The 16,464-nt window shown below is 38.7% G+C and overlaps 1 protein-coding gene across 1 annotated transcript in view; it reads right to left on the bottom strand.

Moving 5' to 3' along the window:
- Window positions 1-375: 375 nt before the first annotated feature.
- LOC133530949 (tyrosine-protein kinase-like otk) overlaps window positions 376-16,464 on the bottom strand; it is a 71,067-nt gene continuing 54,978 nt past the window's right edge. The window contains exons 11-18 of the mRNA XM_061869006.1: window positions 11,086-11,187; window positions 10,245-10,378; window positions 9,529-9,657; window positions 7,688-7,854; window positions 5,430-5,541; window positions 3,845-3,940; window positions 2,879-3,004; window positions 376-1,871 (exon numbers count right to left, since the gene is read on the bottom strand). Coding sequence (XP_061724990.1) covers window positions 1,752-1,871; window positions 2,879-3,004; window positions 3,845-3,940; window positions 5,430-5,541; window positions 7,688-7,854; window positions 9,529-9,657; window positions 10,245-10,378; window positions 11,086-11,187 — 986 coding nt within the window. The 3' untranslated portion in view covers window positions 376-1,751. The remainder of the gene's footprint in view (window positions 1,872-2,878; window positions 3,005-3,844; window positions 3,941-5,429; window positions 5,542-7,687; window positions 7,855-9,528; window positions 9,658-10,244; window positions 10,379-11,085; window positions 11,188-16,464) is intronic.

The following is a 16,464-nucleotide window of genomic DNA, read 5'->3' as shown; positions in this document are numbered from 1 at the left end:
ATTGTCATAACACTTTATGCATACAATTGGGAGTCATAAAAATCTTTAGTCAGAATTATTCCTACGCATAACTGGGTTTTTGTCATAAATTAGTTATGTCATAATTTTTAGTCATAAATTTTATTCGCATAAAATTTTAGGTTACGTTCGTTAGGTATGCACAAAAAATATATGACAACTGCTATGTCATCAAATATTATATCTAAAAATGTATGACACATATAATATGATTTTTCATTTGTATGCGCAATGATGATTAAGACACAAGTTGTTATGCGTATCAAAGATATGACTTAAACTTTTATGCAACCCAATATGGACCTTTGTATCTTTATACGAATAACCTGACAAGGAGTCCTAATGGCAAGCGACAAAGTGAGACGTTTTGCCGACCGGGGTCACATATGACTTAATTTACTCCGAAATAAAAAATCGGTATTAATAAATGTAAATGCATCAAAATGACATAAATATTTACTAAAGCTACGCTTAATACTTCAAATATGATCGTTTTTCGATAATTTGAGAAACTTCTTATGTACCTATTATACTTTACTGAATGTTTACATAAAATAGCATCAGAAAAAATTGTTTTAAAATTCTAAAACGCCTAAGTTACTCGCTAGGTTAAATTTCAGTAACAAAAATGTGTGTACATTATCCACATATCAACGTTTATAATGTTAAATGACATTTCAATCATATTAGGAATATGATTTAGCTGTAATTTTGATAACTCGTATTATAGTTCGTGTCATCCACGTTGACGCGCAGATTTGTCAAATCTTACCTTTTATAACATGACTATACGAGTCAAGGCACGCGTCTTCGTCAATGACACGATTTATAGTATTTGATATTACCAATAGCAATTTCAACGGTTTTGAGATCCAGCCTTATAATTATTTCAAAAGGACAATAGCCACTTGTAATATTGATTAAAGGCATTAAAGCCTACAATAAAAGTTACAAAGTGAACCATAAGGTACTGTATTTAAAGGTTGTTTTCCCGTGAAGCTACGTCTGATTTAACCGCTTGTAATATTACCGCCAGGGACAAATGTTGGAAACGGAACCCTAAGGGTGGACTTACATATAGATCAGCATCGAACTGCATTTTATGCATATACAAGAAATCGCTCGTTAGTATGAATATGCACATACTTTCAGCTTTCCGATGCATATGCATCTTCATATTAACTAGCGATTTCTCAAAGGAATGAGTTAAGAGAGAAGTATATAGCATGTAGTCGTGGATACAAAAAGAGAAAATGTTTTTCCACTTCTAAATATTATTTAGAATGTTATTGACACAATGAAAAATTGGGTTTATAGGTTATCTTTACATTACGAAATTTGCAATACAAAAAAAATGTAAAAAGCGTAACCTATAAACCTAGAATATATTATGCTGAAGCGATCGACATCAAAATCAAAGTGATTTGTTAAGATTTAGTTAGTGGAAAACGTTTTCTCCCGAAATGGAATTTCATAGAAAAATTACCGTTATTTCGTTAGGATCGCAAAGATATTCTTCCCTCTTAAAGGGTTGATTTTCTCTAGCGCTAAGACAAAATTTACCGTTTTTAATAAGGCATAAACTCCTGAAACTAGTGTTGGAAACTGAACCGTAAAGCATGCGTTTAAGAGTTGTTTTCCTGTGGAATCTTCGTCGAACGTGACCGCTTGATTTTTTTAAAGGCATAAATGTCTGGAACTAATGTTGGAATTTGAACCTTAAAATGATGTGCTTAAGGATTGTCTTCCTGCGGAGTTTCGGCGGATGTGACCGCTTGCAATACAGCGTCTACCTCCGTACAGATGGCTTCGAACTGCGGGCGCTCTGATGGGGAGTTGCTCCAACACCGTTTCTGAAAGTTATAAATAAATATTATTATACAAATTGACTAAGTCCCACATTAAGCTCAATGAGGCTTGTGTTGTAGGTACTTAGACAACGATATACATAATATTTAAACACATCGAAAACACCCATGACTCAGGAACAAACATCCGTGCTCATCACACAAACAAATGCCCTAACCAGGATTTGAACCATGGACCATCGGCTTCATAGGCAGATCACTACCCACTAGGCCAGACAGGTTGTCAAAAAAGAGTTATAAAAAAAGTAAATTTAGAGAAAACATTAGACAGTATTTTCATTATATAAAATACCAAACTATTTACCACTATTCGTAATGTACAGTCAGCGTCAAATAATTTGTAGCAACCAAAGTAGCCAAATAGTTCGGTACACCATATATTTAGTATAGTGTACCGAACTATTTGGCCACTTTGACTGCTACAAAGTATTTGACGCTGACTGTACTATTAGGTTACTGACTGGTAGAATTTTAGCGTAAGTTTTATAGTACGAGTACAATTGAACAATTGAATTTTACAATTGAACCGGTATTATGATAATTTCCTAAAAACTTAATCGATAATCAAATTAAATTCCATATAATTACCAAACCTGCTCATAAAATATCACGAGAATTAGTGAAGAAATGTGAGAGATGTAGGTAATAGCCAAAAGCATTTTTGTTTGAGTCCATTTTGACTCTGAGTCTATTCAATTGTTAAGATAAGATAAAATAACAATAATAATACAAAAATTCAAGAGGAACAATTACGAAAGTTGCATAACTTGTGTGTAAAGTTTAATAAATAAAATAAAAACATTTTTTCAATACAATTTTAGTATTTGGGAGCTAACTCCCAAACACACATCTACATGCTACAAATATATTCACATAATAATTGCCCAAACTCAAACGGAGACGCTTTGCTCGCTTTACCCGTCGTTCGAGAAAAAAATACTATCAAAATTTAGCATCGAATTTCCTGTTCGACCGGTAAATATTTTGCTCACCAATAAGTCGGCGAGCGCTTCAGGCATTGAAGCCGGGACCGTCCATTCGAGGGTGCCGTTCTTGAGTCGCTCCAGCACTGAGCTGTCGTTCAGCTTCGCAAATGGAAGCTCTGCTTTAGTGTAAATCTGAAATACAAATAGTTCTATTTAAAAACATTATTTCTTAGGATGGTATCCCACCTGTCCAATTTCTTGGCTCAATGTATATTTGCGTCTCACATTTTGCTTAATGAGTGAGTGAGACGCAATGACATTGAACCAAGAAATTGGACAGGTGGAATACCACTCTTAGTAAAATCTAAAAATTGGTGGCATTAATACCGAAGAAAGAAGAGGAATTAAAAAGTACTTCATTTTAATTTCGTCGTTTCTGGAATCGAAACAAGATAACTGCATATACTTTGGAGAGAAAAGATGCGGAAGTAACACATATTCGTATGAAAATATGACGTTTGTAATGGCACATATATACTTTGTCACGTCAAAATTGGGACGAAGTTAGCTTAGACATAGACTAGACCGCCAATGTCTTTGACATGCGTGTTACTGCTGCTTGACACTAGATATCGCGGGTTCAAACCCCGGCTCGTATCAATGAGTTTTTCGGAATTTATGTACGAAATATCATTTGATATTTACCAGTAGCTTTTCGGTGAAGGAAAACATCGTGAGGAAACCGGACTAATCCCAACAAGGCCTAGTTTACCCTTTGGGTTGGAAGGTCAGAAGGCAGTCGCTTTCGTAAAAACTAGTGCCTACGCCAAATCTTGGGATTAGCTGTCAAGCGGACCCCAGGCTCCCATGAGCCGTGGCAAAATTCAGGGACAACGCGAGGAAAAAGATTATAACTCTATTTTCAACTCCTTCCGCTTGTAATATTAATTGTAAATTGCTGAGCAATATACACTTTCGTCTGGCAACACTTGTGACACCTACCGCCACCTCTCGTCGAGCAGCGTTACTAACCTCCCATACTGTGGCCGCGAACATGTACGCGTCGGACTTGGCGGAGTACTCGCCTTCCAGAGCCGCCTCGGCCGGCAACCAGCGCAGCGGGATCACCTGTAAGAAACAGCTCACTTTCAATGTTTAACACGGATATAAAACCAAAGCTTATTAGCACAAATAACTAGTAATAACTAACTACGATAAGTACCTGGAAGAACTAGGATAAGTACCTGGTCATGTGTCGATAAGTACTAACAGGATGTATCATGTACGCGACATTGTGATATAATACATTAGGTAAAGATTTACTAAGAGAAAACGAACTAAAGGATGTCCTTATGTTCTGCAGGAAAACAAGAAGATTTGAGGAGATTGGTATGGGAATGCCGCAGGGACAGTAGCCTGCAGCTCCAATTTCAGGGAATTGGGACCGTGCGAAGTGCATGGTGGGGGCGTGTAAAGCGATCCCAGCGCATAAGGTGGTAAAAATTAGAACTAACTGCGGATAGCCTCTTTAACATTTCGTACAAGTTATATGGCTCGAAATTAAACTTTAATTTACGATTTCTCCTGAAATATTCATTTAAAGTGTATGGTGTAAGGGACCATTGTAATCTGTATGAAATGCTTAATATAACTAACGTATTTAATTTGATAATTGTTAATAATGTATTCATATAAATAGCTTTGCAAATGCCACATATTACGTGATCTTTTTCTAGAAGTTAAGAATGGGTATAGTAAGTTATCTTTTCCTACTCCTCTACTGTTATCTGTCATTTATGCATTCATTAACACGAATATAAGAACATACATAAAAGGTTTCAAGAAAAGTCTATATTGTCTATTCCTCATAAAAGCTCTTGTGCTTTTAATCGCTATAACGTTACTGCGATTAATGGCTACCAACCAAACAAAACCAAAACGAAATCAGTTTTAAACTAAGTGCATTGCTGCCAACTTACAAAATATTCATTTGGTTGCATAGTAAAAATAATTACTTCATAAGTCAGAAACACGCATGTGACACCCGTAATATAGCAACACCCATAGACTACGAAGACCGCTTAGCGTTGCTTGTTAGTCTCCGTGGGCTACGGTGGTCAAAATTGAGAAAAATATTGTATGCAACGTTGTATAAGTAGGTCAAAAAATGCTCGTGGCGTATTCCTTTACAATGTTCGCCTACACCTTCAGCTCCGGCTCACATTGTAACTCACGCCACTCGCCTTTTTTGACCCTTCTTATACAACTGTTACATAAAATACTATTAAAAGATAGACATTTAACGTCGCGGACTTTTTTGTAGGCCTATGAATGAGAAACAACCCACCATACATTGTGTTCTTATAGCTCAAACGGATTAGGCAGCGTTTTCGAATAAAGCTCCTAGCCAGCTGAATTTTGAATTTTGAAGCCTTCCTCAAAAATCACTCTATTGATAGATGAAAATCGTATGAAAATCCGTTCAGTAGTTTTTAGTTTTGGAGCAGTTTTTTAAGATGTAGTGAAGTGACGTTTTCCCCTAGACTTGCGGACGCTAGGTTGCGAGACAGTCGTGCACATAGCGAACAGGGCAGCCCTGCAGTACATGAACATGTACCTGGTCGTGGCGCTTGTAGTAGTGCGCGGTGTCGGGGCCGCGGGACAGGGCGGCCATGCTGAGCTTCAGGCGCAGCGCCGACGAGATGGTGCAGTTGCGGGCCGCGATGTCTCTGTACCGAGGAAAAATAATAGTACATTATGATACAAGTTTGCTAAGTTGGTCATTACACACGAGGCGATATTGTGCGCGTGAGCTGCAAGCGAGCGCGCAATAAGAAAGCCGATGTGTGTAATGACCATAGCACACGCGTTTCATACGACGTTTTTCAACACACTTGCGAAGAAATAAGAAACTTTCACTAATATCTAGGATTATAAGCCAAAAATCGGTGGAATAAAAACGCCGTTTTGAGCAAATGTGTTGAAAAGATTATTATGGTATGAGTTTTATGAAATGATTGTTTAGGTCGGGCTTTAATTTGTTAAACAAAACCCTTTGTTTCTTGTATGCGAAGCGGTCAGCAACCATCTTAATGGCACGTGTTAAAGCATCAATGTTTTTAAAAAGCATCAATCGTGACAATACCCAATCAGCCTCTCGGGTGGCAAAAACAACAGAGCATTTTTTTGGAGACAACAAGGGGGTTATTTCATGAATATGAACCATCTAAATAGGATGGTAAAATTGATTTTTAAACGGTTTATTATCCCCGTTTACCTCTGGACTTTTTAGCAGTAGCAGAAGTAGTCGCTGCATAAAGGAAACCATATGTAATAACCATATATAACCGTTTGTTTAACAGATTAGGGTCCAAGAGCGAAATAGTTATTTGTTTTACAAGGGGCCAAAGTTGTTGTTTAACCGCTCATGCTAATATTGATATCCGAGCAAGCGAAATATCCCAAAATTGAATGATTCGTGAAGTGGAATCCTGAGCGTTGCGAGGGTTTCAAGGCACGAGGGTTAAACAAACTTTGTCTCCGTGGGAAATACAAAAATGTTGACCACACCAATGCGAGAAAAATTTCTAACTATGAAATTTCATACCAAATAGTCAAACCAAATCAAATTCATATTGAAAGCGATAAAAAATTATCATTCAAAATGATCATTTAAAAGTCCATTCTACCAGCTAACATAAGGAACCAACTCAAAATTTGCATCTGATTACTTTGCTCCACATGTGGATAAAATGCAACTTTTTCATTCGTTTTTGAACAACCAAGAGGGCATTTACCAGTTGGTGTGGTGAAAACGTCATTTCATAAAATTCATACTACAGGATAGGCAATGAGGTTTCCGATCCTACTGACTGCGCCAATTAGTTAATGATGACACTGTCTATTTACAGCCGCTGTAGGCGTGATTGTAAGATGTTATCTTATGTTACCTGTGTGTGAGTCGCTGGTTGGCCAACGTGTTGGCCGCGTGCGCCAGCTGGCTGGCCAACAAGGCGCCCGTGAACTGGACTGCTTGTTCTGCTGTGGTGGCTTGGAGGAAGGTTAATGGTTCTTATCTTACATAATGTTGTGTTGTCCAAAATGTTGACGGATTGGTGGCCGCTTTCGGAAAGAAAGAAAGAAGCGCCTGGCGTCCGTTGGCTCGTAAGGTGGACGACATTCGAAAAATCGCGGGACACTTCTGGATGCGACTAGCCCAGGACCGGGATAAGTAGCGTACACGAAGAGAGGCCTACACCCAAGGCCAAAAGTATTGAAACAACGTTGTTTTCTTTAATATCTCATGTTTCTATCTTTGTTGTATATTTGTAACCTAAAACTTACATTAGGCAATCCCAAAAGATTAAAAATGCATGCTAAATATCAAAACATCCTAAAATATTATCAAAAAGATAACAAAAAAGTAATAGGAAAAAGTAACATAATTGTAGGTACCCTTTATTACCTTACACAATGTTGAACTGGCAATTTTATTATCATAGCCAGAATTTTAGTAATTTACTTTTAAAATGTTCTATTATTTTTTTTTTAAATAATCAATGAGTAGTGTTAATTACATCGCTTATAAAATCACACTTTTCTATTATAATTTAACCTTGTCTGCATACTTTTGACCGGGAGTGTATATGCTCAGCAGTGGGCGACGGAGGCTAAAATAATGTTGATGATAATCTTACATAGTGAGACAACAGTAGTGCTCTTAGCGACCAGACACATCCGACATCAGCATATAGTTAACACTGATAGCGCTAGCACTAGTGCCTCGCGCTCACCGAGTCACCTTCATGTCCCGCTGACTGCGCCAGTTCCTTCAAGTGTTCAATATCGCTAGTTTTTCCTTCGTCTCTTTCTCACCTGTGTGTGAGGCGCTGGTTGGCCAGCGCGGCGGCCGCGTGCGCCAGCTGGCTGGCCAGCAAGGCCTGGTGCTGCGGCGACAGCGGCGCCGCGCTGGCGCCACCAGCGCCCGTGAACTGGGCTGTCTGTTCCGCCGTGGTAGCTTGGAGGAAGGTTTTTAGGTCACCCTGTGTGCAAACAAGTAAGTATTCAACATTGTGACTTCATTAATGAAAAGCATCAATAAACTTTCGATTAGCGTTTGAAAAATAAAGTTGCCTGGGATGATAAGTTCATGATGCATAATTACAGTTATATCTGCCAAATTATAGTGCGAAAAACAGGGAAGACGCAACGAGTGGCGATACATTAAAACACGACCGAAAGGAGTGTTTTAAATCGACGCGAATTGCTCATTCGCGCGTGTAACGTACAACGTTTTACAGTAAATATGGCCCTTTAAATTTTCGACATAGTCTCGTAATGTGCTTATTATCGCACTGGTGCGATAAAGTAGCACCATATGAACTGTAATAGTATATTACGATACAAGTGCGAAGAATAGGAAATTCGAAACGAGTGGCGATAAATCGACACGTGTTCCGAATTATGTATTCGCACATGTATCGTACAAAGTTTTACAGTACATATGGCCATTTAAATGTTCGACACAGTAACGTAATATGCTCATTTTCGCACTAGTGCGGTAAAGTAGCACCATATGTGTTGTACATTACGATACAAGTGCGGTCAATAGGAAATTCGCAACAAAAGGCGATAGGGAGCGAAGGGAGTTGCGACTTGGTAGGTAAGTACACCGCATATTCAAATGTTTAGTCTTCTCTTTTGTTAGTCTTTTTCTTTCATACCATATCTGAGTGAGAATAGAATCAGAAGGTCTAGATGTACCCAGTATGGGGCATGGCACACTGCTTGCACGTCGCTCCGAAGTCTGAGCGAGACAACGCTAGGCGCGTATTATAGCGACATCCCGCTCGGCCGCAGCGTGCCTTGCCCTTGTGTTCCGGGATCATAATTAGTTTAGTTACCTTAAGGATCTTTTTTGTACTACATCGTTGGCAAACAAGCAAACGGTCCGCCTGATGGTAAGCAGTCTCCGTAGCCTATGGACACCTGCAACTCCAGCGGTGTAACATGCCGCCGACCGCATTGCCGACCCTAACACGCCCTCGTTGAGCTCTGGCAACCTTACTCAACGGCAGGCACACAACACTATGATCCTACTGACTGCGCCAGCAATATCAACATTTTCTGCCCTTATATTTGACTAAAAATTACTTTCATTTTGTTGTTATTTGAATTTTTTGTTTAAACCATGGTTTGGTAGATAGTTTGGGAGTTGTTAGACGAACCCCGCTACTTTTCTAGCCACAATAGTGTAATATCTAGATATAACATAGCCACTTAACTTATGTGTTCGAGGATTACACATACACACCGTACCGTACCTTTGAAGCGTGCATTCCTGAGCTTAAGTAAATTTCAAAGACACCGTTATTCTATTATAAGGCCCTTACGAGCGTATACACTTGCCTTAGGGCCTGTTTACATATTGATTAGTGTTTAGTACGAGTGTATACATTTGCTACTAAAGTACTATCTCGGACGATTGATGTTCAAAATGACATTGATATGTCACAGTTTTCGACATGTTAAATTAAATGCACATGTTAAAAAAATTAAAAAAAAAAATATATTTTTAAATTAACTATGCTATTTAGTTTCATGTGTGTATACCTTCAGAATCCTACCGACTGCGCCAGTACCCTCGAAACGTTTCTCATTATTTCATGTCTTTTCTTAAACCCTATTAAATGGAAATTATAATAATATGTAGTTACCCAGTCAGAGTGTTCGAGTATCATAAGATGCGGGTCGGCGTCGCTGCAGAGCGCCAACAGGCGCGCCACGCCCTCGTGCCGGACGCGACCGAATAATTCCAGCTGGCGACGGAATTCTGCCCCAGCCGCCTGTAAGAATAGTATTTTATGTAATAGTTATATAATAAGGTTAATTAAAATTCGTGGGTAGTACATAGTTACAAAACGAGACGTAAGCGGATTTTGTTATAACAGAACCGACGGCTTTAAAATATGTGACAGACAAATTGAAAAAAAAAAGGCAGGGAAAACCGGTACAGCATTTACGCCCACCTATAAGAAAAATGTATGCCATGTTAAGCCATTAGAAGACTGAATTAGAAGAATATGTAGTTGTTATTATCATTCCTAATTAGAAAAAAACAGTACATAATACATATGTAACACTAGAACGGGATGTTATAAAGTGTCGAGAAATGCTGTCTAACGGACAAAATGTATTACTTGAAAACAGTTTGCGCGCACTGCCCATACGTGAGTCGACGAGACAGAACATGACCTGTGCACATTCGCATTCGCAAAACATTCGCTTAATTTGATGCGAATGCGAATATCAATGCGAATGTTTAAAATGATGCGAATATTGGTTTAAACGAATGCGAATATTCGTGAAATTCCGTGAATCTTGTATGGTCTATATTGTAGTTGAGGAGACTGTGGATAAAAAATGAACATACCTCGTCCTTAGAAGTTAGGGCCTTTACCAACACGGGGCGCAACCGCGGCGCCGAGCTGGCGGCCGCCGCGCGCGCGCGCTTCAGCGCCGACACGTCGAGGCGCGCCAGCGACACCTCGCCGAACTCACCGCGCCCTGAGAGTCAAATTACATTCTTTGTAAATATCACAATGCAAGGACACACTAAAAATACGAGTTGAAACTGGTTAAAAAAATTAACGACTTAAAAACTATGGGAAACAATGAGCATTAACTTAGACAGCAATAAATATATATTACAGGACATTGTTACGAGTACACAAGTTGACTAAGGTCTGATTTTTCAAACATCTTAATAAATTATCTGTCAGATAACGCTCCCTTTCTTTCACAAGCAAGAAGAAAAAGAGAGTGTTATCTTTATCTGGCAGATAATGTTAACTAATGTTTTAAAAATCACACCTAAGTCCCACATTAAGCTCAATAAGGCTTGTGTTGCGGGTACTGAGTACCTACTCAGACAACGACATATATAACTATTAAAATACATAGAAAACACCCATGACTCATGAACAAATGTCTGTGCTCATCACACAAACAAATGCCATTACCAGGATTTGAACCCGATTGATCGGCTTCATAGGCCGGGTCGCTACCGCCGACTTGTGTAGTCGACAGCAATAAAGTTGATAATATGCGTTTTATTTAGCTATTAGGCAGATCCACACACAGCGAACATACGCGCGAAGCAATATCCTTGCGCAAAAAACGGCCAGTGTAGACGCGCCGGCGGCGCGCGCGTGTATGCTCGCTCTGTGTGGACTCGCCTATTGATTGTTACAACTCCAGCTATTTGTATGTACCTAGAGTGATCTGCTCCGTGAGCAGGCTCCGCGGCGCCGCGAGGTGCTCGAGCCCGCGGCGGGACGCGCGAGAAGCCGCCGATACCTCGGACGTGTCGGCACCTGAAACAATACATATCAGTTAATTGTAGCCTCCAGATTCCCAGATTCCCTTATAAAAGCCTTATTCCAAAACGTATTATGGAGTGTGGAATTAAAAGGAGTGAAATCTCTTTTTTTTTTTATACTACGTCGGTGGCAAACAAGCATACGGCCCGCCTGATGGTAAGCAGTGGTATTATGGGTAACTACGGTAGCAAGAAAGATTCGGATAATACAGATAAATCAAGTACGTTGACGGCAGAAGCATCAATTAACGTTTCCGGGATAGCTATCCAGTTGAATAATTTATTTAGTATTGTTTTAGTAGTAATTGTTATAATTCTACTGGTATTTTTGCTGTACTACTTTTATAGTAGGTGCAAAAGGAAGATGAACAAATGGTTCACCAGACGAGTCCAGGTCCTGGCACAGGATCAGTTGACTTCAGGAGTTAGGCCACTTCAAGTCAGCCTCAACAAATATTTTTAAAGGTTTAAAGTGCAGTGCGGATTATTATTGTGTGTATAAGTGTCAAAATTATTGTGCTAAAATCATTTTAGTTTTAAGCCAATGAAATTCTATTTTTAGATTGGTATTGAGTACTTACCTACAATTCATTGTACCTATTCTAGAGTCAACTTTATTACAACATTGTACTTAATAAACGTAAGTAATCATGTTACATTGTGTTCTGTTATCGCTCGCTCTTGAATTCCAGGTAGGAGCAGTGCGGTATTGTTTACGAGGCACATTTTTATTTAAATTAAAAGTACAGTCAGATATAATTTAAAATTGATAAGTGGTAACAGACACAATAAAATTAAAAATAAATTAGATTCATTTATTGGTTTTTTCACATTGTTTGACTATTTAAAAATATAATAACAATATACATAATGGATATATACAGATGATTACTATAACTATATCTCTTCTCTTCTTCTTCTCTCTTATATCTAAAATAGGCCCTTGAGGCATTGTACCAAGGATGCTGGCGGCATTTCCTCGTTGTATCGCAATACTGATACGTTGTGCGAGGAAGCCGCCAGCTCTTCGGTCACCAGTTACGTCAACCAGACGTTTCGCGATTTCTCCAAAAAACTTGTGCGCGCTGGGACCCCATGGACCTAGGGTTTCAACTTTATTAGATTATTAGATATCTTTAGTATTATCTTTAAGGTTATTTTTGCAATTTTTTTGTAAAAATTTTTTTTTGGGGGGACGACTATGCTAGGGACTTGTCAGCATTCCGCGCGGCTACGGAAGGCCCGACGCATAGCTCGCTCCTCAGTTGTCTCCCGGTCGTGATTAGGAAAATACACGTATTAATTAAGTACTGCCGCATTTCTTATTATATACTCCCAGATACCCTATACCTATGTACGCCTGCAACTCCAGAGGAGAGGACATGCGCGTTGCCGACCCTAAACCCGCCCCCCCCTCGTTGAGCTCTGGCAACCTTACTCACCCGCAGGAACACAACACTATGAGTAGGATCTAGTGTTATTTGGCTGCTGTTTTCTGTAAGGTGGAGGTACTTCCCCAGTTGGGCTCTGCTCTAGATCTGGAATGACATCTGCTGTGCTGTGCCCTACCACACAAGGCGAGATGACATTCACATTGCCCATACCTCTCTTTTGGACGTAGTTTAAGGACGTACCATAAAAAACCACCGTACCGCAAAACCGTATTGCAAAAGTGTCCAGCTGTCAGCTATAAATAATAGTTCCAAATCTCTCCAGAGTAGCGCTAGAGTAGCTAAGAACCTAGGCGTTATTGACGGAGTGAAGTGCGCTGTCTATGATTTGTTTTTTTTTTCAAGTGACACTTTTTAGTACATGGAGATTCCATTACATACTTCCACCTTCCATAGTAATTTTAACTGATTAAAGAAGTAAAAGTTCCAAATTCAAAAACGAAACCACAGAATAAATAATAGTACTCCGTACAGAAAGGAAACTTCCTACAAAACCGAAGTTTGGCAGCGATCCAGGGACGAATCATGTTGTCCTTTTCTAATGCATGGAACTATCGCCTTTCGGCTATTTAGGGTTGTCAAAATTAATGTGGTTATCTTATCTGTGGTTGTATCCCACTGATCGTCTAGCGACCTTCAACAAGGAGTTTTGGACGAAGGGTGTCAAGTTCCAGCGGTTCCGCGGCCGGCTCCCTGACACAGTGGGGTTGCGTAATGCATCGCAACCATAATGTGATTTGTAGTGTTTAGTTTTAAAATATGTTGTTATGATATGTATGTTAGTTTTAAGGTATTTATCTATGGGCCTCTAGTTGCCTGAAATAAAGGTTTTCATTCATTCAAAGGAACGTCAAGGTTTGCCAACCCTAATAATTTCTAGTAGCAACGCTGAGCTGCCCGCGTAGCCAACGTGCCTATCATTCACGCTCCGTGGCGAACGAAACGCATCTGTCACCGTCGCACTAATATGGAAGAGTGATAGAGAGAGATCACTACGCTACGCTACGGAACGTTAACGATTTTAACGTTGGCTAAGCAGCCTGAACTGATCCGAGAACGCCCGAAAGCTCTAGTCTCCCCCCACTGACGAATTATTCTAATTAACTCTATTTCGGAGATAATCATTAACTTATTTTTATCTTATAAAGCCCCAACGAGTGTGTACACTTATCTTAGGGTCTGTTTACATATTGATTAGTGTTTAGTTCGAGTTAATACATTTGCTACTAAACGTCAGTATTATCTCGGACGATCGATGTTAGAAATGGCATTGATATGTGGGGCATTTCACGCCAAGCGGGCAGCGAAAAACATGTCAGGTCATAGAATTTGTTGAAATTTGCAGCATTTATACTTCTCGTCATCCTAAATCGATGTACATTTTTAGTTTTTTTTTATTCGACGCTGTTTCCGGTTTAGAAGCATTTAAAAATTGAAGGAAATTTGAGGACTGGATTTTTCAAAAGCTGTTTCGGATATTACCGAATAAAATCAAAAATATGGTTTGTGAGGTTTCTCATAGAATATAAGCTGTTATTTTTTACAGTTATAATAACTTTGAAATTTATTATTTTTTTCATACAAAAAACCGGAAGTAAATTTTTAATATTAATTTTTGACTAAGATCGGTATTTTAAAAAAAATATTTTTTTATCTTAAAACGTAGCTTGTAGTTCATAGAAATGACATGAAAAGTTTGAGAATGGGATTCGCAATAGTTTCAAAGACACTGGAACATAAGTACAAAGGTGCCGCTCAGGGCGCCGTACTGGCGGTTCCTTGGGTTGCGTAGCGGTTTGCGTTTTCAAGTATGATAGTGATATATCTTCCAATACACATCACATAAACATTAAATATAGTAAATATATGTAAATAATATACATCCAAGTGCAATATTCTAATAATTTTAAAGTTAAAGAATATTTAAATTTACTAACATCAATTAATTAAAACGTGACCACTAACGCCATCTCTTATCTATTTTAAATATTACTTAGTTCTTCATAGGACTCGCCGTTAAAAACAAGAGTGAGACAGATTATAACGACTCATTTGATTGGTTTTAACGGTTATTTATGTCAGTGACGCTTATGCCGCTTTGCGAACAGTGCGTTTTTATGATTGAGTGCCGTTTAATTAAGTTAATATTATTTTGTGTTGCGATACATGTTATTGTGTTCATCCCAGTATATTTAGTGATTTTTATATTATGAATTACTACGGTAATCAATGTTTCAATCCATTCCACTTGCCAGTTCATCGTAAGACAAAAAATCTTCGGAAAATTTCAATGGGATTAGCTACAAAATGGAGAGTTTCATCAGCTGCTTATGTTTGTGAACATTGCAGGAAACGCCTTTCAACCGAAACTCCTCCAGAAATTGGTACAGATCCTGTGCTATCACAGAGTAGCGTCACATCAAGTGAATGTTCCCAGACTGTCAAAGACGAATTGTTTATTCCTGAGGAAAAGCACAATAATAAATCGTCGCAAACAGATAACACAGACGATTACGAAATTTTAAAACAATTAAAGGAAAAGTTTAATGATCCATCCACGTCGGCGTCTACAAAAACTTTAATTCTGACTATTGCACCGAAATCTTGGAGCGCTAACAAACTGGCAGAAGAATTTGGAGCATCGAGACGGCAAACCAACAAGGCAAAACATCTGGTCGATCAACATGGTGTGTTAACAACTCCTAATCCTCGAAGCGGAACTAACAAGCTACCCGTGGAAATAGAAAATCTTGTAAGAAGTTTCTATCTTCGAGAAGATGTTAGCCGTATTCTGCCTGGTAAAAAAGATTTTGTTTCAGTCAAATTAAGCGACGGTACCAGGTCTCACATCCAAAAACAATTAATTTTGAGTAACATTGAAGAACTGTACCAAGTATTTAAATAACCGGCCAAGAGCATGTCGGGCCACGCTCAGTGTAGGGTTCCGTAGTTACTCTTCCGTCCCAATAAGCTAAACTGGAGCTTAAAGTATAGTAAATTGTTAACCAAGGGATGACACGGTACCTTTCACCCGAGTTAAACAAATAGGCAAATTTGCATAATCAGTACCTAATTAAAGTAAGTCTTTTTACTATGAAGGGAAAACTTTTTGCGATAACTCAAAAACAGCTAAACTGATCATGTCCGCTAAAGTTTTCATTTAATGTCTTTCTTAAGCTCTACTTCCACGATTTTTTTCATATTTTTTGGACCTATGTTTCAAAAGTTAGAGGGGGGGGGACACATTTTTTTTTCTTTCGGAGCGATTATCTCCGAATATATTCTCTTTATCAAAAAATGTTTCGTGAAAACCCTTATTAGTTTTGAAAGACCTTTCCAACGATACCCCACACTCTAGGGTTGAAGCGAAAAAAAAAATTCACCCCCACTTTACGTGTAGGGGAGGTACCCTAAAAAAAAAAAAAATTTTTAGATTTTATTGTACGACTTTGTCGGCTTTATTGATTTATATATCCATGCCAAATTTCAGCTTTCTAGCACTAACGACCACGGAGCAAAGCCTCGGACAGACAGACAGACAGACAGACAGACAGACAGACAGACAGACAGACAGACAGACGGACATGGCGAAACTATAAGGGTTCCGTTTTATGCCTTTTGGCTACGGAACCCTAAAAAGAGTATCCCGACGTCAAAATAGGTCTAACTAAATTTTACACATTGCGACCCAAACAAGTCACAGTTTTCAATTGTTTGTTTGAGTTCAATATAATGCCCTTGTTACAACAACGCTATATGCCCCATTTCATTACTTTTTGTAAAATAATAAATAAAATTTTTTTTTTTTTTTCAATTACCCT

The sequence above is a fragment of the Cydia pomonella genome, chromosome 24 (assembly GCF_033807575.1).
Source record: "Cydia pomonella isolate Wapato2018A chromosome 24, ilCydPomo1, whole genome shotgun sequence".
NCBI classification, from domain to species: Eukaryota; Metazoa; Arthropoda; class Insecta; order Lepidoptera; family Tortricidae; genus Cydia; species Cydia pomonella.
Note: the sequence above shows the minus strand (reverse complement) of the source record. Positions and strands in the feature narration are given on the sequence as shown.